General features: G+C 42.9%; 1 protein-coding gene across 2 annotated transcripts in view; it reads right to left on the bottom strand.

The window, feature by feature from the left end:
- Window positions 1-4556: 4556 nt before the first annotated feature.
- Window positions 4557-21078, bottom strand: part of Dnajc5 (DnaJ heat shock protein family (Hsp40) member C5) — a 31360-nt gene continuing 14838 nt past the window's right edge. Inside the window, exons 2-6 of one of the 2 annotated variants that reach the window (XR_009378981.1) lie at window positions 7599-7716; window positions 6455-6668; window positions 5311-5482; window positions 5152-5226; window positions 4765-4877 (exon numbers count right to left, since the gene is read on the bottom strand). Coding sequence is in view for 1 of the 2 variants with exons in the window: in XM_059262162.1 (XP_059118145.1) it covers window positions 4774-4877; window positions 5311-5482; window positions 6455-6668; window positions 7599-7705 (597 nt within the window). In the remaining variant the exon portion in view is untranslated. Of the gene's footprint in view, window positions 4878-5151; window positions 5227-5310; window positions 5483-6454; window positions 6669-7598; window positions 7717-21078 lie in introns of both variants that reach the window. The other variant, XM_059262162.1, reaches the window with a different exon arrangement.

Below are 21078 nucleotides of genomic sequence, written 5' to 3'. Positions count from 1 at the left end.
GCCATGGAAGAAGACCCAGCTCCAAGATGTTCAGAGCCTCAGGTTTTCAGAACCAAAGTCTCATGTCCAGCCCTGCCTTGCTGCTACTAGACTCTAGAGGGTAAGAGAAGCTTCTCTGGAAACCACCAGGCATCTTGCTCCTGTCATGTTGATTCTATCCCAATGAGGTGACAGACATATGCATAGGGACAGCTATTGGATATGAGCTGTGGGTCTCTGAACTGTGACGGGTAGGCTGGGAACCTAAAATAGGTTCCCTCAAACCCTATTTAAGCTTGGCTTGTGCCTTTTTCCTGCTTGTCAGGGAAAAACTATGAGAAGCTGGGTAGGGACCAGGTCCTTCCTAGAAGGGTTCTACCCAAGTCCAACCAGGATGACTGGTTCCTAAGAACAAATCAAACCAATACACATATATGTACAAAATCCAGCTGCCTTAGCAGGGTTGAAGGACTAACAGGTTCTTCATTCTGGACAAGGCATTTAGAAATGAGGTGTCAGAACTGAGGGCAGGGGTGTTCACAGCTAGACCAGGAAAGAGGAAATGAGGCCTCATTCCATAGGGGACCCAGCAGGGGCCAACATCAGGTGCCATTTCAGTGCCAAATTCACAAACAGAATTAGGCAGGAATCACTAGTAAGACACACATGGTCTGCAATGAAAACATTTGTTTGACAACAGCTATCTTTATTTTAGGTCAACATTTAGACAGGTCACCATGCGGAACCACCACAACTTTCAGTTTGGCCCTTGGAAAGTACACCAAAGTCATTCAGCCTGGGCTGACAGCAGCTTGTACTCTGCTGTATACAGATTTCAGTAGCGGGTAAAACTAGTACAGGCTTTCCATGCACTTGCATTCAGCTCTTAAAAATTGACTTTAAAAATATTTTCCCCCAACTTAGCATGAGACACTTCCCTAGAAAACTATCTACCAGCAGCACAGCTTATGGGGCACTTGACTGGGGCCCTTTCTTGGCCACAGAAAACCCCTGCCTGGGCTACCCTTTACATGGTTACTGATTTTAACAGGTGCTCATAAATTTTAGTGTTTCAAGAGAGGAAAGCTTCTAGTCATGTCCTATACCTCATATATTTGACGGTCAGGTGAGCTTGGCATGGTCCCCAGGGATATATTTGGTATAGTCACCCTTGTGCCCAACATACATACCCGAAGCCAAATGCTGGCCAGGGCCTATGCAGTGCATTCAGGTACATGTACCTATATGTATACAATAAGCTTAGGGTTTCCTTTTGTGTTTTGCCAAGAGATCCTACCCCTGCCCAACACTCCAAGAAACCACAAGCTATTTTGGAGCCGACTTTTATTGTACTTGTTGCTTTGCCACCAAACAGCAGCATGACAGGCCTGCTGCGTGATATATACATATACACATATGTACACACACCAACACACACCATAGCCCACACTCACAGCATGTGACAACACATACCGTGCTTGTGAGGATAGTAAAGATGTAGCTTTTGTTATTTCCATAGGATAACTCAACCAAAATAAAAGGAACAGGTCAGTGCTGGGACACATGGGTTCACAGCTCAAAACACAGGGAAAAGAATGAGATCAGTCATGTTTTACACTGTTCACAGCTATCCCTCAATAAAAGGTGCACTGAAAGCCACAGGAAGATGGTCATGGCCCACCAGTTCTCTGTACCACAGCACCTAGACCCTCCAGGGACAGCTTGAATGACTGGGTCACCATCTCTGGAGACTACCAGATGCAACAATGGCAGCTCCTTTGCACAAGGTTCACCTGGAATAAAAGCCATGGGTCAGCAGGACAGTGGGCATTGATGTTAGTAAAACCTGGCATCTGAACATCTGAGAAGAGACTGGCTTTATGATTCCGTAACAAATCCAGCAACCAACAACTTGGGAAAGTTTCCTGCTAACCACAGTAAGCACTGATTTCTTTTTCCAACAGGTCCTCATTGGGTGCTGGCTATGATAATGAACATCAGAAGACTAGGAAGGGTTATAAACATTGCACAGAATTATCTAAAGTAATTTAAAAATACAGTCAAAAGGAAGACAAGGAAAGACCACATCATTGGGCACAAACAGAAATCTACACTCTAGTCTTGGTGAGATGGGTCTCCAGGATCTCTCCCAAATACTTTCTGTAGGTCAGAAGTGATCAGTTTCTGGTCCTGAAGGGGTATCCACTGCTCTCGATGAACTTCCATGCACAGACTCCAGCACTCCCTTGGCAAAACAGCACAACACCATCTACATTGCATACCAGTATAGGAGTTTAGGGAGTGTGTGTGTATGTGTGTGTGTATGTGTGTGTGTGTGTCTTTATATTTAATAGTATTTGGTCAGGAATAGTCAGGCTGATCCTGAGACTCACCAGTTATGCTTAGGTCAGGGCAAATGAAATCAAGGAGAACTTAGATCAACACAGTAAAACCCTGCAGGGAGTCTGTGTGAAGGGATAGGTCAGGGAGTTAACTGGCCTTGGCAATCACTATTATCACCTTGAAACTGTTCTACATATTGATGGTTTCAAGTTCAACATGATTTATTTAGCTTTACAAATTCCAAAAGACACTAGGTTCAACTTCTGTGCTCTTACCCTACAGCATCACAAGTCCCAGTTCAGGACCTGGCTCACTAGGATGTAAGGGAAAGGGCCACAGAGCTACATGCAGGAGGGATGTGCTACCAGATTGCAGCTCTCTACTCATTACCTACAACTCTGAACCTGGTTCCTGGTCATTATGTTAAAAGGGCACCAAGATTAATGTACTGAGACCAGCACCCCAGATGCCCAGTGGCCTTTCTTCTTTTTGTGTTGCAACAATTGGCCCAGCAATGAATTTCTCATTCTTCTACTAGATTTGTTTGAGTCGGAGTCTTACTGTGTAAAGCCCAGACTGGCCTACAACTCAATGTCCTCCTTCTACCTTAGCCTCCCTAGTGCTGGGATTATAGGCATGTCCCACTACATCTAGCCATAGGTCCAATGTTCACAAATTATTTCTAACGTTGTATGCTAGTGAAAATCCCTAAGATCCTTTAAAGAACAAAACAAACAAACCAACCCATGGAAGGATCTTGAAGCCAGCTTCTGGCTCATGGAGTTCTCCTGTAGGGTCAGCTGGGAACCCTGGAATCAATGTCTCCCAGGATCTGGATAGGTACCCTCAATCACTGCCAGCTTTGTCCTCACAATGCTGCCTCTTCTTGCAACTTCCTGTCAACCTGATCTGGTCCCTGAAGGCCCTGGTGAACTGGGGCCAGGTGGACAGGGTGGGCTTCGGAAACACATGGTGGTTTGTCTGAGCCACTGAGTCACCACATGAGCTTTCTCCTTCTTCATCTGTACTGGAAATGCAGGTAGTCAGCAGCAGCCAGCAGGAAGGTTCTGGAGGAACCAGGCTCATTGAAGTCTGGTGCAGCTAATCCAGCTAACTGTAAAAGGGTAGTGTGGTTCAAAATCCCTGGTAACCACATTTTTCAATTCCACCCACCACAGTACCCTGTAACCAAGACGGGAATACTGACTGGAGGTTCACAAAGGAATTCTGTAGCCTGCAGCTGGCATCCCAGGTCGAGGGACTGTCACCATAACTTCCCTAGAAGCCAACCCTTCTGAGCCAGAGGTACCAGGGTCCAGTCACCTACTCCAGGAACCCAACACTCCAGCTCTGCCAGAGGCATTCATGATGACAGGTGGAAGCGGAGGCAAGTGGGGTGGATGGAGTTCTGGCAAGCACAGGGAGGAGGTTCTGGATCCTGGGTACTCAAACTCTTTATAAGCAGCTACATGCCACCCACAACTGGACTCAAAGACTTTCTATTACTAAGTGGCAGGTGCTACCATTTGTGGTTCTTAAAGTCAAAAAAAAAAAAAAAAAAGAAAAAGAAAAGATTAAAAAGGTTGGCTTGAAGGAATGTGGAAGATGACCCAGGAATGAGGGAAGGAGGCTGTGGCCCCGTCAATCCAGCTTTGACCTGGAAAGGTGCAGAACAGAGACAAATGATTTCCCATACACCAGCAAGGGACATGCCTCCAATGATAAGATCTCAGGCCACAAGGCCAGGAAACCCAAGATAGAGATATTACACAGAGTGTGCTCCCACTTTCAGAAGGGGCATACCTGCACTCTCCATAGCAGATCTAACACAGGAAAACTGTCACGAGGCCGAGTGAGATGATGCAGAGACCCTATGAAAGCTTCCCAACACGAACATCGTGCAAACGACTGATGCTGGTGGTGCCTGGGAGGATGGGGCCCAGCTCCCTCCTTCGCAGGTCAAATCAGAACCCTGTCTGCAGCCTTGAGGATGAGATCAGAGCCATGGACTAGACCATGTCACAGGACACAGAGGCCAACAAGGAGATGTAGCTCCAGGTGCCTACCTTACTCCTGTAAGCACAAGGAGACAGCTGAACCTCACTGGACCCACATGGCTGAAAACCCAAGAAAGCACTACCATCCAGTTAATTCAGCCCAGCTGTAGCACATCCACAACACAGACATTGAACATAACCCATACATGCTATTAAAAAAAGGATAAAACATAAGAAGACCGTAGCTACACTGCTTTAAATACTGCATGCTACGCACTTCGTCGTGTATCAAGGATTGACAGATGGTTGGGCTTAGAGGAGGTGGGAGGGGCCCTGACCAGCCACAGCAGGTCAGGTTGACGGCTGCCTCCCCATCTCAGTGACTACAGTTCATGATTCTAAGGTTGCAGTGGCCAGGTGCTGATTCATCCTCTAATCACAGCCTCTCCTGAATTTAGTTGAACCCGTCGGTGTGGTAGCTGGGGTGGGAGTCAGCCGTCAGCTGGGTGGTCTCTGTGGCGGATGCTGGCTGTATGACGATCGGTGTGTCTGTAGCCTCTGAAAAGTAAGCAAGTAGCCTCATCGCACAAGGGCAGTAGCCGTATTGTGTGCCCATTGACATGGTCCTTGCATCACATCATTCGGCCACCTGGACAGACACTCAGGGGAGAGGCTACTTGCTGACCTCCACCCAACACACTTTCCTCAGTGGTCTCAGGTCACACCAGCCCCCGGCCCTCCCCACCTGCCTGTCACCCTCCCCACCTTTGGTCCCTCAGATCTACGGCTACCACAGTTCACGGGCAGGAACAGCTCCCTGCACCTGCTTTACCTCAAGTGTCCACGTTCACACCTCAACAGTCCCAGATGCCACCACAAACACTCTCGGCACAGTGTCAGTGCCCTCCTGTTTGACAAGACAGTTGACACCGTTCAGGGCCAGTGCTGGCTCCACCCCACACACTCACAAGGTCCTGGGGTGGGCACTTACCCCTCTCATCAGACTGCAGCTGTGCCTCCAGGTCTTCAGGCGATACGTAGAATTCCGTCTCTTCACCCTCAGGTGCCTTGGGCTTGCACTTCCCACAGCAGCAGTTAAAGCAACAGCACAAACAGCAGCAGCAGTAGCAGCAGGTGAGGAGGCCACAGACAACGAACAGGGCCTGGGAAAGAGAATACTAGCACTGTATAGCCTCAAGGGCCCATAGGCCATAACACAAGAACCTCCCTAGAGAAGACAGGACAAGAGCTGCAGAATGTACAGCTAATGCTAAGGGTATTTTTCAGAAGGGTGAAGGCAGGAAAAAATAGAATAAAGTAATTTGTAAAGATGGGATTGAGCACAGGCTGTCATGAGGTTCTATTGAGTTTGCCTACCTTTCTGAACTCAGAAAGGTTTAACTTTCCCATTTTGTTCTCTTCTATTTCTTTGGTATTCAGATGTTGGCCAGTGCCTAAGTATGCTTTCTCTGGTACTTTGGGCTTCCTTACTCTTTCTCTGAAGTCTCACTCCCAACTTTCTGCAATGCAGCTGTCTGCTGGTCTGCAATGTAGCTGACCTCCATGTCTAACTCAAATGGCATGGCTCTCGCCCTCTTAAATTCCCACCGATAAATCTATAATGGATTTTTCTCTAGAACTATAAAGATTGAGGACTAACCAGTAAAAGCCAAAATCAGGCTTCCTATACCTAAGGACTATGGAATTGATCATTCTGACTTTGTATATGGCTGACAGATGAGAAAAGCAAAAATTAAAATAAATTAAAAAAATAAAACAAACTACATAGGTCAAGCATTTCTAACGTGAGATTTTAAGTCTCCCCAATAACAAAATGCCTGCCCACACCATGATGAAAGAATTGTTTCCTATCTCAATATTTTTAATAACTTGGCACCATGCATCAGAGAAAACCATGTTAATGCAAAATGGTTCTGCTCCATGTACACTGTGCACTATGCCTGCCATGAATGGGCCAGCATGCCAGCTGTACAGTATATAGAGAACAGCTCCAGGCCAGAAGCCATGTCAAGAGAAAGGAGGCACAGATCTTTCAGTGTCTGTAGTCCTACTGGGCACTAGAATTTTCAATGTCTTCAGTGTGGCAGCTCACACTGACAGCGGCCCATCCTCACCTTGGCCCACCAGCTGGAGAGTACGAAGTAGGTGTTGACGTTCTCCTCCCCAAATTGCTCGGCCACATAGAGCCCCAGCGAGCCGTACTTGTCATAAATGTTTCTTTTCGTGGCATCTGTCAGGATGGCGTGGGCGTTGTTAATCTCCTTAAACTTGTCTGCAGCTTCTGGGTTATCAGGGTTCTTGTCAGGGTGATATTTCAGGGCCAGCTTCCTGTAACCAAAACCATTTCCTGGCTCTACCTTGGTCTTTCATTTCACATTCATCCATCAGAGTCCAGGGAAAGAGATGCTTACCCATTCAATTTTCAATTTTCTAGAGATCTGGCTCACCAGAGTGAAAACGTCTCTGTAACTGCTTTAGGGCAACCTTCCCCGCCACTAGGATACATGCACATGGGAGAGTCCTGAGGTACTAAGGGTAGGTAGGGCACAGCTTACAGCATAATGACTCCTGCTAACTTTCAAAGGGAAATCCTACTGCCAACCACCAGTGTCCTGGCCAGCTAACTGCATATCTGACTAATAAGGTGATGGCAGAAGTGCATAATAATGACATTCTAGTACAACACAAGTAGAGGAGCACAGGAGTATCTGAGGTAGAGTCCCCCGCCCCCTTTCTAGGTTACTGTATATAATATTGTACTTAAAAGCTACATTCTTCAAGTCCAGTCAGTCATGAAAGGATAAAAAAGACCTCATCATTGTGTTAAGTACAACATTCAGCACTATAAAGGTTCTGTTTATGCCCAGGGTACAGACCCTGACCCTATGGTCAGGGGACAGTTGGCAATATCTTCCAAGTGTGTTTACTTTTGTGCCGCTAGAGAACATCAGTGTAACAGGGTTTTGTTTGTTTGAGAAAGGGCCTCTCTAAATAGCTCTGGTTGTCCTGGAACTCAATATGTAGACCAGGCTGGCCTCAAAACACAGATACCCTTTTGCCTCTGCTTCTCAAGTGCTAGGATTAAAGGCATGCACCACCACACATGGCCAGTGTAAGTTTTAAGTCTTAGGATTAAACTATACGTGAGGATGAAATGAAACTGTTAAAAGAGTCTGCCAAGAAATGTCATGGTTCTTAGTAAAATATACAAGAAATCAGATGAGGATTTATGTTTTTCCTTGGAACACAGCTGCTTACCGATAGGACTTTTTAATGTCATCCGAGGTTGCATTCTTGTCCAGCCCAAGAACATGATATAGTGATTCCCCGGAGGTAGAGAGTGAGCGCTGCCTCTGGTCAGCCATGTTAGATTAATCTACAAGAGAAGATAAAGGAAAATATGGAGAAAAATTCAAAACCTAGGCCAGCAAGATGCTCAGTGGATAAGGGCACTGCTGTCATGCCAGACAAGTTAAATTTGAGTTCCCAAACTCAAATGATAAAAGGGGAAAATAGCTCCTAAAAGTTATCTTCTGACCTCCTAAGTGTGCTGTGGTATATGTGTCCCCCTTGAACCCCATAAATAAGTATGTGGGACAGGTTTCTGAAAACTGAATATGTATTAAATATTGTAATCCCTAGAGCAAAATGCAAAGAGGGGCTGGGGCTGCATGCTGCTCAGTGGCAGATGACTTGCCTAGTGTGCACATGAGGCAACAATCAAAACCCCAAGCATACCCACACCCACACATACACACAGCACACAGAGGTATATAGCTACAAAATTTAAAGAAAAAAGCAAAAAATCATGTTAGATGTGGTAGTACATACCTGTAACCCCAGCTATTTGGAAGGATGAGGCAAAACGGTCTAGTTCAAGGCCAGCCCCATCCTCCTGTCTTTAAAAACCCACAACAAAACCTTAAAGAAGCCAGGTGGTGGTGGAGCATGCCTTTAATCCTAGCATTAGGGAGGCAGAGCCAGGAGGATCTCTGTGAGTTCAAGACCAGCCTGGTTTACAGGTGGAGTTCCAAGAAAGGCTCCAAAGGTACACAGAGAAACCCTGTCTTGAAAAACAAAACAAAACAAAAAACCCTTAAAGAAACTGAAGGAAATAATAAAATATGAACAAAAGAGCAAGGAGGAGTGGATGGGGAGGGGGGTAGATGGGAGGGGGGAACAGGAGGAGAGGAGGGAGGGGAAACTATGGTCATCGGTATGTAAAATAAATGAAAAAAAGTTAATTAAATAAAAACGGAAAAAAGCCAAATTAGGGGAAAAAAAAAAGAATTGATCATGATAAAACATTTAACTAGCTTTTCAGAAGAACTCTTAACAGATGCTAACAGGGAAACCTGGAACCCAGGCCTCTGTGATGGATAAGGAAACTGGACCCTGAAACTTAAAATATATATGTAGAAGTTACTTGGCCATTTTTGTTTTCTCTGGCAAAATGACCCCTGTATCTCAATATCTCAATTTCAGAAGTTTGAATGTTTCTTCGTGTGTGTGTGTGTGTGTGTGTGTGTGTGTGTGTGTGTGTGTGGTTTTTGTTTTTGTTTTTTTTTTGTTTTTTTGAGACATGGTTTCTCTGTGTAGCCCTGGCTGTCCTGAACTCTGAGATCCACCTGCCTCTATATCCCAAGTACTGGGATTAAAGACATGCACCACCACGACCCAACTAAACAACGTTTTTTGCCATGCAATAAATTTTCAGAATACTGATTAAGAATCATCTATAGCCAGGCGGTGGTGGCGCACGCCTTTAATCCCAGCACTTGGGAGGCAGAACCAGGTGGATCTCTGTGAGTTCGAGGCCAGCCTGGGCTACCAAGTGAGTTCCAGGAAAGGCGCAAAGCTACACAGAGAAACTCTGTCTCCAAAAAAAAAACCAAAAAAAAAAAAAAAAAAAAAAAAAAAAAAAGAAACCCCCCCCAAAAAAACAAAAAAAAAAAACAAAAACAAAAAAAAGAATCATCTATATCCATGTTTCCTGAACTGCCATTCTTGAGATTCCAAATAAAGTCCTTTTTACTTTCATAGTGTCTGGGTTTAAACTGATTGACAAAGCAGAAAGCAGTAGAACAGAAACAGAGAAAAATTTAAAAAGCCAAGGTTTGATGCCTATTATTTTTTTTTTTAAACATTTGTGTATGTGTGTGTTCACATGCACAGGCACGTGCCATAACACATGTGAAAGGGTCAGAGACCAACTTTTGGAAGTTCATTCTCTTCTTCCACCAACGGATCAAACTCAGGTCAACAAGCTTGGGGATATAATACAGTGGGAAAGAGCTTGCCTGCATGCATGAGACTGGGTTTGATCCTTGGTTCCTGCAGCCAGTCTGAACAGGCAAAAGACCAATTTGTGATTTACTATCAGGCTTATTGTAATGAAGCTTTCATTAAAAACTTAAAAAGACTGGCCCAGAGAGACTGCAGACTAGATGGTCAGAATATGAGGTGGCTCCCAGGAAGGTGAATAAGAAAATACTGAAGGGACACAAGTGTCTGTGCTTGGAACCAATCAGAAGCTTGCTCTATACATTAAAATATTTTTATTTTTAATTATGTATGTGTGCATCTATGTGTAGGTAAGTGCACATAGTACAGACAGATGCCTGTGGAGACTAGACAGAGGCAGTGGATCCCTTAAAGCTGGAATAACAGATGGTTGTTAGCCACCCCACAGGGCTGCTGGGAACTCAACTTGGGTCCTCTGCAAGAGCAATACAAACTCAACTACTGAGCCTTTTCTCCAGCCCAATATTATCCATCTTTTAATATAACCTCTTATTTGTAACCTCCAAATTATCTTTTTGGAGGCACCATACTGAGACTACCTATAATCCCTGAAATTAGCAAGTGGGGACAAGAAGATTAAGGGTTCAAGATTAGGATATATATAAGATTGTCTCAAAAGTCCTCTCATATCAAAGCAACTCATTAGGAGGAAAAGAGTCTAAAGAGCATGCAAAAGAGTCAGAGATACACCCATTCCCGCTGTTAGAAACCTCACAAAAATACCAAGCTAACAGCCATAACATACACACACAAGACCTGGTGTCGACCCATGCATGCCTTGTGCTCGTCGTTTCAGTCTGGGAGCCCACTGGAGCCCTGCTTAGTTGATTCAGTGGGCCATGTTCTCCTGGTGTTTTCCATCCCCTCTGACTCCTACAAGTCTTTCCACCCCCTCTTCCTCAGGGTTCCCTAATCTCCAAGAGGAGGGACCCAATGGAGATCTCCAATTTAGACTCCTCGGAATAATGTCTGGCTGTGGGTCTCTGCACCTACTCCCATTTGTGTCGTATTGTATTCCCCCAAATATTGTGCATGCTAATAAACTTATCTGGGGTCAGAGACAGAACAGCCGCAATATTAAACATAAGGCAGTGGTAGCACATGCCTTTAATCCTAGTATTCCAGAGGCAGAAATCCATGTGTTCAAGGATACGGACAGGCATGGTGACTCATCACGCCTTTAATCCCAGGGAGTGGTGGTAGAAAGCAGAAAGGTATATAAGGCGTGAGGACCAGAAACTAGCAGCATTTGGCTGGTTAAGCGTTCAGTCTTCTAGCAACACAGTTCAGCTGAGACTCATTCTGGATGAGGACTCAGAGGCCTCCAGTCTGAGGAAACAAGACCAACTGAGGATCCAGCAAGGTGAGGTAGCTGTGGCTTGTTCTGGTTCTCTGATCTCCCAGTTCACCCCAATACCTGGCTCAGGTTTGATTTTATTAATAAGAACTTTTAAGATTCCTGCTACACATTTGCTACTGGAGGAAGCCTCTCTGACAACAACTGGACAAGGCATCAATCTATGAGTATATCAGAGTATCATTAGGAAACACTTCATTGATTTTTTTTTTTTCTTCTTCAGTCTGTTTGGTTCTACCCTATGTCTCTCTGCTATCCAGTTTCCAGTTCAAGTTAAACCAAATACTGATTGGCCATTCCCCAAGTTCTATGCCACCATGGCCTCAGGACATTTTGTAGGCAGGACAGGTTGTAGTTGAAGGTTCTAGTGGTTGGGTTGGTGGCCAGGTTTCTTTTTATAGCCTGTAAAGTACCTTCTCACACAGAAGAGAATGTAAGAGTGAAGGCTCAAAGCCCACATCAGCCTCACCTCTCTACATTCAATGTGCTGTGTGGAAGTTGTCCTTGGCAATGGGACTTTGCTTCCAGTTTTCAGAGAGTGACCTTCTGTCCTAGCATCAGCCAGGGTTGTTTACAGATCTCCACTGGACTTCTTCAGTCAACAACCCAACCAAATGTAACCCCAGTCCCACCACTGGAAAAAAGATGCCCAGTTTACACTCTGTATCCTCCATTACAAGGAGTCCTCTCTAGTATCATCTTCATAGATCTTAGGAAGTGTTGCAGAACATTCCTTTACACTGTGTGAAGATGTGTCATTATGACTGGCTTAATAAAGAGTTGAAAGGCCAATAGCTAGGCAGGAAGAGGTTAGGCAGGACTTCTGGGGACAGGAAGGACTCAAAAAAGAGTGGAGAAAACAGCATGAGTACTATGGAGAGATGAGGTAACAAGCCACGCTACAGAACACAGATTAAGATAAATGGATTAATTTTAGTTACAAGAGCTAGTGGGACAAACCAAAGCTAAGGCCAAGTTTTCATAATTAATAAGTCTCTGTGTCATTATTTGGGAGCTGGCAGTACAAAGAAAGACTTACTACAAGACTAGGTTTCCACACCACCCTCCAAGCATCCCCCAATTCCAGCTGTCCCTCCCACTCCCACCCCAAGTCCACCTATAGAATCTATTCTATTTCCCCTTCCCAAGGAGATCCATGCTTCACCCTATAGCCATCCTCTTTACCTGTCTGGGTCTGTGGATTACAGCTTGGTTATCATTTACCTAACAGTTAATATCCACTTATAAGTGATATATACCATATTTGTCTTTCTGGGTCTGGGCTACCTTACTAGGATTTTTTTCTAGTTGCATCCGTTTGCCTGCAAATTTCATGATGCCCCCATACCACCCTCAAACCACCACTCCATTGTGTAAATGTATCTCATTTTCTTATCCAGTCTTCAGTTGAAGGACATCTAGATTGTTTCCAGTTTCTGGCAGTTGAGTCCTTGTGGTAGGACGGAGTGTTGTTTGGGTATATGCCCAAGAATGATATAGATGGTCTTGAGGTAGATCAATTCCCAATTTTCTAAGGAAATGCCATATTGATTCGATAGTGGCTATATAAGTTTACACTCCCACCAACAATGGAGGAGTGTTCCCCTTGTACCACACCCTTACCAGCATTGGCTGTCACTTGTATTATTGATCTTAGCCATTCTGACAGGTGTGTAAGATAGAATCTGAAATGTAGGTTTTTTTTGGTTTTTTTTTTTTTTTTTGCTTTTTGATTTCTTGTCTCTTAAGAGTCTGTAGCTTTGGAGCCTGTCCTGGAACTCACTCTGTAGACCAGGCTGGCCTCGAACTTACAGAGATCCGCCTGCCTCTGCCTCCCCGAGTGCTGGGATTAAAGGCATGTGCCACCACCACTCGGACTGAAATGTAGTTTTAATTTGCATTTCCTTGAAGGCTAAGGATATTAAACATTTCTTTTTAAGTGTTTCTCAGCCATTTGCGATTCTTCTATTTAGAATTCTATTTAGAGCTGTACTCCATTTTAATTGGATTATTTGATTTTTTAATATCTAGTTTCTTGAGTTCTTTACATATTTTGGATATTAGACCTTTATCAGATGTAAAGTTTATAAAAATCTTCTCTCATTCTGCTGGCTCCCTCTTTGTCCAAATGATGGTGCCCGTTGCCTTATAGAAGCTTTTTAGTGTCATGAGGTCCCATTAATTATTGATCTTAGTGCCTGCACTATTGGTGTTATGGTCACAAAGCTGTCTCCTGTGCCAATGAATTCAAGGCTGCTCCCCACTTTCTCTATCAGGTTCAGTATGTCTGGTTTGTTTGTCTTTAAAATAGGGTTTCTTTGTGTAGCCCTGGCTGTCCTGGAACTCACTCTGTAGACCAGGCTAGCCTTGAATTCAGAGATTTGCCTGCCTTTGCTAGCATGTCTAGTTTTATGAGATCTTTGATCCACTTGGACTTGAGTTTTAGTTGAAGATACTTTTTTTTCCCTTTCTTTTGGGTTTTCAAGAGATGCTTTATTTTTTCCAATCTGTATTTCTGGCTTCTTAGGTCCATTTGCTTGGAATATCTTCTTTCAACCCTTTATCCTGAGGTAATGTCTATCCTTGATGTTGAGGAATATTTTATTTTCTCCATTTATGGTAACTGAAAAGTTCTGCTGGGTATAGTAATCTGGGCTGGTATTTCTTGTCTCTTAAGAGTCTGCAGCACATCTAAGCCTTTCTGGCTTTTAGATTCTCCACTGAGAAGCAGGTGTAATTCTAATAGGTCTGCCTTTATGTTATTTGAGCCTTTTTCCTTTGCAGCTTTTAATATTTTTTTTCTTTGCTCTGTGCAATTTCATGTTTTACTATGTGGTGACGGGACTTTCTTTTCCAATCTTCTCTATTTGGTGTTCTGGATGCTTCTTGTACCTTTATAGGCATTTCCTTCTTTAGGTTAGGAAAATTTCATCTATGATTTTGTTGAAAATATTTTCTGGGCCTTTGAGCTAGTATTCTTCTCCTTCCTCTATTACTATTATTTATAGGTTTGGTCTTTCATAGTGTCCCAGATTTCCTGGATGTTTTGTGCCAGGAATTTCTTATATTTAACATTTTCTTGTACCAATGTATCCATTTCTTGTATGGTATCTTGAATTTCTGAGATTCTCTCTTCTATCTCTTATATTATGTTGGTGAAGACTCCTGCTTTTGTAGTTCCTGTTTGCATTCCTAAATTTTTCATTTCAAAGATTCTCTCAGCTTGTGTTCTCTTTATTGTTTCTATTTCCATTGTTAGGTCTTGAATAGTTTTGTTTCCTTCAACTGTTTTGTGTTTTCTTGGCTTTCTTTAAGGGATTTATTCATTACCTCCAATGGTTTATGTTTTCCTGGATTTCTTTAAGGTCCTCTATCATCCTCATAGGTCTTTTTCTTGTGCTTCAACTATATTGGAATATTCAAGACCTGCTGTGGTATGATAGCTGGGGTCTGGTGGAGACATACTCCCTGGCTGATATTGTGTTCTTATGCTAGCATGTAGGCATTTGGGTCTGAGGTGATTATAGCTCTAGGTACTGATTTCTGGATTTGTCTTGGTTGGGTGGGAGTTTTGTTCCTTGGTTTCTGTTTCCTCTCTAGAATTTCAGAGTGTTACTTAGCTGCTATATTCATAGAGGAATGCTTGATGGTGTTGGAGGCTGGTCTTCTGGCAGGTGTTGCCTGCAGACAAGTATGGGGAGTTGGGGGTTGGGTCACAACAATGAGGTAGAAAGGGACAGGCAGGGAGGGATGGTCTACAGGAACTTAGGGGGATGGTGGGGGTGGCGCATGCACGCAAGAGACACCCTGCAACTGGTGTTCTGCTGTAGTGCTAGAGGCAACCCTGAGAATTGAGTCTGGGGTAATTGAGTGGAGAAGGTCTCTGGACAGACTACCTGAGCCACTTTTTCTGACAAAGGTTTTTGTTCTTAGAAGCAATAAAAAAGTAATCAATATAGCAGAGTTTATGGGACTACTGACTTAGAGCTTGTTGGCTAAAAAGCAAAAGAAAACAAAAGGCTTGAGTGTGTCAGTGCTGGGAGCTGAGCCCTTCATTTATGATATCAAAACTAAGTCCATGCAGACACAGAATGGGGTTCCAGGATACCTAGCTGGTGTCTCCTAAAGCACTAGCTGCTTACTTGGGGTGTGTGGTCTTTTGTCATCCCCCCCCCCCGCCCAAACAGGGTCTCACTGTGTAGTCCTAGCCGGCCTGGAACTCGACATATGGACCAGATAGACTTCAAACTCAGAGATCAGCCTGCCTTTAATCTCAGGAATTAAAGGTGTATGCCACCAGGCCAGCTTCTAAGTGGTTTTTGTTTTTTCCTTTTTCTTTTTTTCCTGACATCCTCAGACAGACTGATGAAGAACAAAAGAGATCTAGGAAAGAGTTCATTGCAGAGGGTATAAGAGGCCACTGATCAACTTCCTGCCAAGAAATCACAAACGCCAATAAATGGAAAAATGGAATTGACTGAAACTGACAAAGGGTAAGACAAAAAAAACTCTAAATAGCTTTATGTGTTAATAAAATTCAATTTGTAATGAAATCTTGTCAAAGGATGAAATTATGTCATAACAGCTGAGTAATACTCCATTATTTAAACCTACCACATTTTCTTTATCTATTCTTCACTTGAGGGACATCTAGGTTGTTTCCATGTAACAAGAATTTCTAAACCGTCTTTAATAAAAAACCCAGGCCCAGATATTAGGGTAAATGTTTAAAGATCAGAGACACAAAGGAACATACCACCTCTTACCTCTAGGGCTCCTCAGGCAGAAAAGCCTCTAGCTGAAAGGGATGCTTCTGCCAAAAAGCTTCCTCAGTTGAATGCCTTTAGTACTTGTCTCCTCACGCCTTACATACCTTTCTCTGCCCACCATATCATTTCCTTCTTAGTGCTAGGATTAAAGGTATGTGACTTCCCAAGCAAAGGCATGAGATCTCAAGTGCTAGGATTAAAGGTGTGTGCCACCACTGGCTGGACTCTGTTTAATCTAATGGCTTCTTCTGTCCTCTGATCTTCAGGCAAAGTTTATTAGGGTACACAATAATCTATCACCATATTTCCACTTCCTGGCTATTATGAATAAAGCTATGAACAAAGTTGAGCAGGTATCCTTGTGGTATAGAGCATCCTTTGGTTATATGCCCAGGAGTGGTATAGCTGGGTCAAAGTAGATCAATTCCCAATTTTCTGAGAAACCACCATATTGATTTCCATAGTGGCTGTACAAGTTTGCACTCCTACCAGCAATGGAGAAGTGTTCTACTCCATATCCTCAACAGCATGAGCTGTCACTCGTGTTTTAGATCTTAGCCATTCTGACAGATGTGAGATGGAATCTCAGAAAATCATTTTGATTTGCATTTCCCTGAAGCCAGCTAAGGACGTTGAATATTTCTTAACATGATTCTCAGCCATTTGAGATTCCTCGGCTGAGAATTCTCTGTTTAGATCTCTACCCCATTTGTTTAAAAAATGTATGTATTTATTTTATGTATGAGTGCTCTGTCTGCATGTACACCTTTAAGCCAGAGGAGGGCATCAGATCCCACTAGAGATGGTTGTAAGCCACCATGTGGTTGCTGGGAATTGAACTCAGGACTTCTGGAGGAGTAGCCAGTGCTCTTAACTGCTGAGCCATCTCTCCAGCCCCCTCTACCCGATTTTTTAATTGGATTATTTGGTTTGTTGATGTTTAGTTTGAGTTCTTTACATATTTTGGATATCAGTCCTCTGTCAGATGTAGGGTTGGTGAAGATCTTTTCCCATTCTGTAGGTTACCATTTTGTCCTTTTAATGGTGCCCTTTGCCTTACAGAAGTTTTTCAGTCCCATTTATTAATTGTCGTGTAGTTTGGTGTTCTTGTGGGTTTCCTAACAGTGGGAGCAGGGGCTGTCTCTGATTCTGTTGCCTGCTTTGGGAACCCTTACCTCCTACCAGATTGCCTCATCTTAACAGGAGAGGAGGTGCCTAGTCTCAATGCAACTTGCTATACCATGATTGGTTGATATCCATGGAGGCTTGCCCTTTTCTCAAGAGAAACTGAAGAGGAGGAGTGGATGGGTGGAGGGAAAAGGGGAGGTAGAGGGAGAGGGACTGAGAGGAAAAAGCGGAGGGGAAACTACGGTTGGGATGTAAAAAGAAATAAACAACAACAAAATGATGAAATTATTTAAATATTTAAATTAGCTTTATTTTCAATTCTAGAATCGAGAAAAACTATAAAATGGAATAAAAGTTCCAAAGATGGTATAGCCCAAGCTAATTTTGTACTCAGAATCCACCTGCTTTAGCCTCTAGAGTGTTGGGATATGCCACCACACCTATGAGACAACAGTTTTATAATAAAGGACCCAAAAGAAGCAAAAACAAAGGGGAAAAAGCATAGGAAAATTAGTTACTAGTGGATATCAGGTCATTAAGATCATTTCTGTGTTAAGAACTGTTACAGTCTAAGACTACTGTCATTTTTTTGATATTCCTTCCTCTCTTCCACTGTCCTCCACTCATTTCTTCCTTCTTGGTGCTAGGATTGAATTCCTGAACCAAGGGTGTTTAGTACATACAAAGTGCCCTGGTTATCTCTGAGCCAAGCCAAAGCAGCCAGTCTCAGTGGGCATAATTCAAAATAAAACCAGGACAATTAGTACTATACACCCACTAGAAAGGCTTAGCCAGTTGCTCATTGTGAAACAACTGGGCTAGTTTTTTTGAGAAATGTGCCAGTTAGCAACATGAGAACATCACAGATACAAACTCAGGTCATTATACCTGTAGTGCCATAAACCTCTTTCTACCTGCTAAGCCATCTTGCTGGCCCTATATAGGAATAAACTGTAAGACAACAATAAAAAATATAGCCTAAAAAATGTATGAGCCAGTAGCAGCCAATTACTGCTATTATCAAGTATTAGGTACTGAATACAATTATGTGTGTTCCATGTTCTTGTGAGAGAAGTGTGGTAAATTTATTTACACCAACATCATCACAAATTCAAGATATGTGTTTCACTGTGATGCTTGAATGACCACAACTTCACAAATTCCAATTCCAATATTTTACAGGACCAACTAAACACGTAGGACTTCCTAATGGAAGAGTTGATTTTTTTTTTTCCTTTTGGGGTAAATGGGCTATATCAATTGCTGGTAAAAAATGCAACCAGTATGAATTTCTACATATGTTGTCCCTGTCTGGAGGCATGATTTAAAAACAAAACAAAAAAATCATCTGAGTACATGTTTAAGTCAAAGGACAACTTTCAAAAATTGGTCCAGCCGGGCGGTGGTGGCGCACGCCTTTAATCCCAGCACTTGGGAGGCAGAGGCAGGCGGATCTCTGTGAGTTCGAGGCCAGCCTGGGCTACCAAGTGAGTTCCAGGAAAGGCGCAAAGCTACACAGAGAACCCTGTCTCGAAACCCCCCCCCCCCAAAAAAAAATTGGTCCTCTCCTCCTACCACATGGATCCTGGAAATCAAACTCAAGATTGTCATTGGCAAGTGTCTTTACTCACTGAGCCATCTAGCTGGCTTTATTGCACAGAAAAATGAAAATTACACCAAAAAACTGTCAGGAGTGATAAATGACTTTAAACTTTTTTTTTTTTTTTTTTTCCCGGTTTTTCGAGACAGGGTTTCTCTGTGTAGCTTTGCGCCTTTCCTGGAACTCACTTGGTAGCCCAGGCTGGCCTCGAACTCACAGAGATCCGCCTGGCTCTGCCTCCCGAGTGCTGGGATTAAAGACGTGCGCCACCACCGCCTGGCTATGACTTTAAACTTTTAAGACACAAAAAAATCTATATTAATTAAAAAACAGAACTTTTATACATTAATAACAAAGTAGGTAACTTAATTAAAAAAAAAAAATCAGGCCTTGGGTTCAATTCCCAGTACCATGAACAAATTGAAACAAGGCTGTAAATGATCTCTAGATCATTTACATAGAAGAAAGAAACTAAAGAGGACACACATAAACATGGAAAAAAAAAAACACATTATGTTCATGGATTGGAAAAATTAGTATTTAAAGGTCCATAACTACCCAAAGTAATCTACAGAATCGATGCAATCCCAAAAGCAGTCATCATAGAAACAGAAAAAAGCAATTCTAAATTCACATGGAATTAAAAAAGATCCTGAATAACCAAAGCAATCTTAAGCAGAACAAACAAACCTACAAGTACCACATTATCTAATCTCAAAACAAACTACTAGTGGGGTGGTGGTGGCCTTTAATCCCAGCACTCAGAAGGCAGAGGCAGGACTCACCTCCATGCCAGCCTGGTCTACAAAGAGAAACCCTGTCTCAAAAACCAAAAACCAAACAAAAACCAACCAACCAACCAACACCCCACAAAGCCAGAGTAACCAAAATAGCAACATACTGGTTTTTATAAAAATCAACACAAAGAACGAATCATGGAACAAATAGAAAGGATAGAAATAAATCTATACATCACACTGGTTTTGACAAAAACGTTTATTTGGCTTAGTTTCAGGGAATACAGTATATCATGACCAGGAGAGTGTGGCAGTGGGCAGTGGGGCATGAGGTGGCCAGTCACATTGTAATAAGGAAACAGAAAGATAAATACTGATGTACAGCTTTCTCCCTTGCACTCAGTCCGAGAACCCAACCTAATGTGCTATCAACATTTAGGTATACCTCCCTTCTCTAATTAAATCTTTCTGCAGACAATCTCAAAGATATATCCAGAAGTGTGCTTCCATGGTGACTCTAAATCCAGAAAGCTGTCAATGAAGATTAACTACTGAAGTTATCAAAAACATACTGGAGAAATGGCAGTCCTCAAAAACTGTGCTAGGAATGTCAATATATAGAAGAATCCCTATTCTCTCACCACATACAAAAATCAATTCAAAACATCAAATATAAGGTCTATAATTAAGAAACTACCAGAAGGTCTGGGGAGATAGCTAAATGAGTGAAGTGCTTGCTGTCTAAACATGACCTGAGTTGAGATCTTCAGCAACCATATAAAAATTAGTTCAGCAGCACACAATTCAACACTGGAAAGTGGAGATGGATCCTGGCACCTTACCCAGCAGTCAGTCTAGTCAAACAGTAGCTCCAATGAGAGACCCATTCTCAAAAAATGAGGTGAAGAAACAATTGAATAGGACATCCCAACATCAACCTTTGGTCTCCACATGTTTCTGCAAAGAGTGTGTGCACACACAACTAGTATAAGAAAACACACAAGGAAACCCTTTTAAGCAATAGTAATCTGTATAAACAATCGTTTTTGATTAAACATCAAAAGCAAAAGCAAAAATAAATGGCCAGGTGTGGTGGCACATGCCTTTGATCCCAGCACTCATGAAACAGACAGTGAGTTCCAGGCCACCCAGGACTACACAGTGAGATCCTATCTCAAAAACAAACAAATAAACAAAACCCAAACAGATTTTTATAAAACTAAGCTGTTTGTGCACAGCAAAGGAAATCAACTTAATGAAAAGAACACTTAGAGGATGTAGAAAATATCTGCAAATTATTCAAACAAAGAATATAGCTAGCTGCAGACGAATTTCTAAACAGTCTTATTAAATAAGAAACACAGAGCCAGGCGGTGGTGGCGCACGCCTTTAATCCCAGCACTCGGGAGGCAGAGCCAGGCGGATCTCTGTGAGTTCGAGGCCAGCCTGGACTACCAAGTGAGTCCCAGGAAAGGCGCAAAGCTACACAGAGAAACCCTGTCTCGAAAAACCAAAAAAAAAAAAAAAAAAAAAAAAAAAAAAAAAAAAAAGAAACACAGAGCCAAATACAGGGGTGAAAGCCGTAGAGATTAGAGAAATAGGAATAGCCACCAGCTAACCTTAGCTCACCACACTGCTGTAGCTTCCCCAAGAGAACGAGGTTCTTCCTGTCTAACCTGCACTTTTATTGCCTTGCTGTTCTGCCTTCTCATTGGCTCTTAGCCCAGCCACCTCACTTCCTCATCACTGCCTGTCTGTACAGACCTCCAGGTCTCTATGGTTGGTACTGGGATTAAAGGCATATCACCAGCTTGGCCGTATCCTTGAACACACAGAGCCTGCC

Source organism: Peromyscus eremicus, chromosome 4 (genome assembly GCF_949786415.1).
Source record: "Peromyscus eremicus chromosome 4, PerEre_H2_v1, whole genome shotgun sequence".
Lineage (NCBI taxonomy): Eukaryota > Metazoa > Chordata > Mammalia > Rodentia > Cricetidae > Peromyscus > Peromyscus eremicus.
Note: the sequence above shows the minus strand (reverse complement) of the source record. Positions and strands in the feature narration are given on the sequence as shown.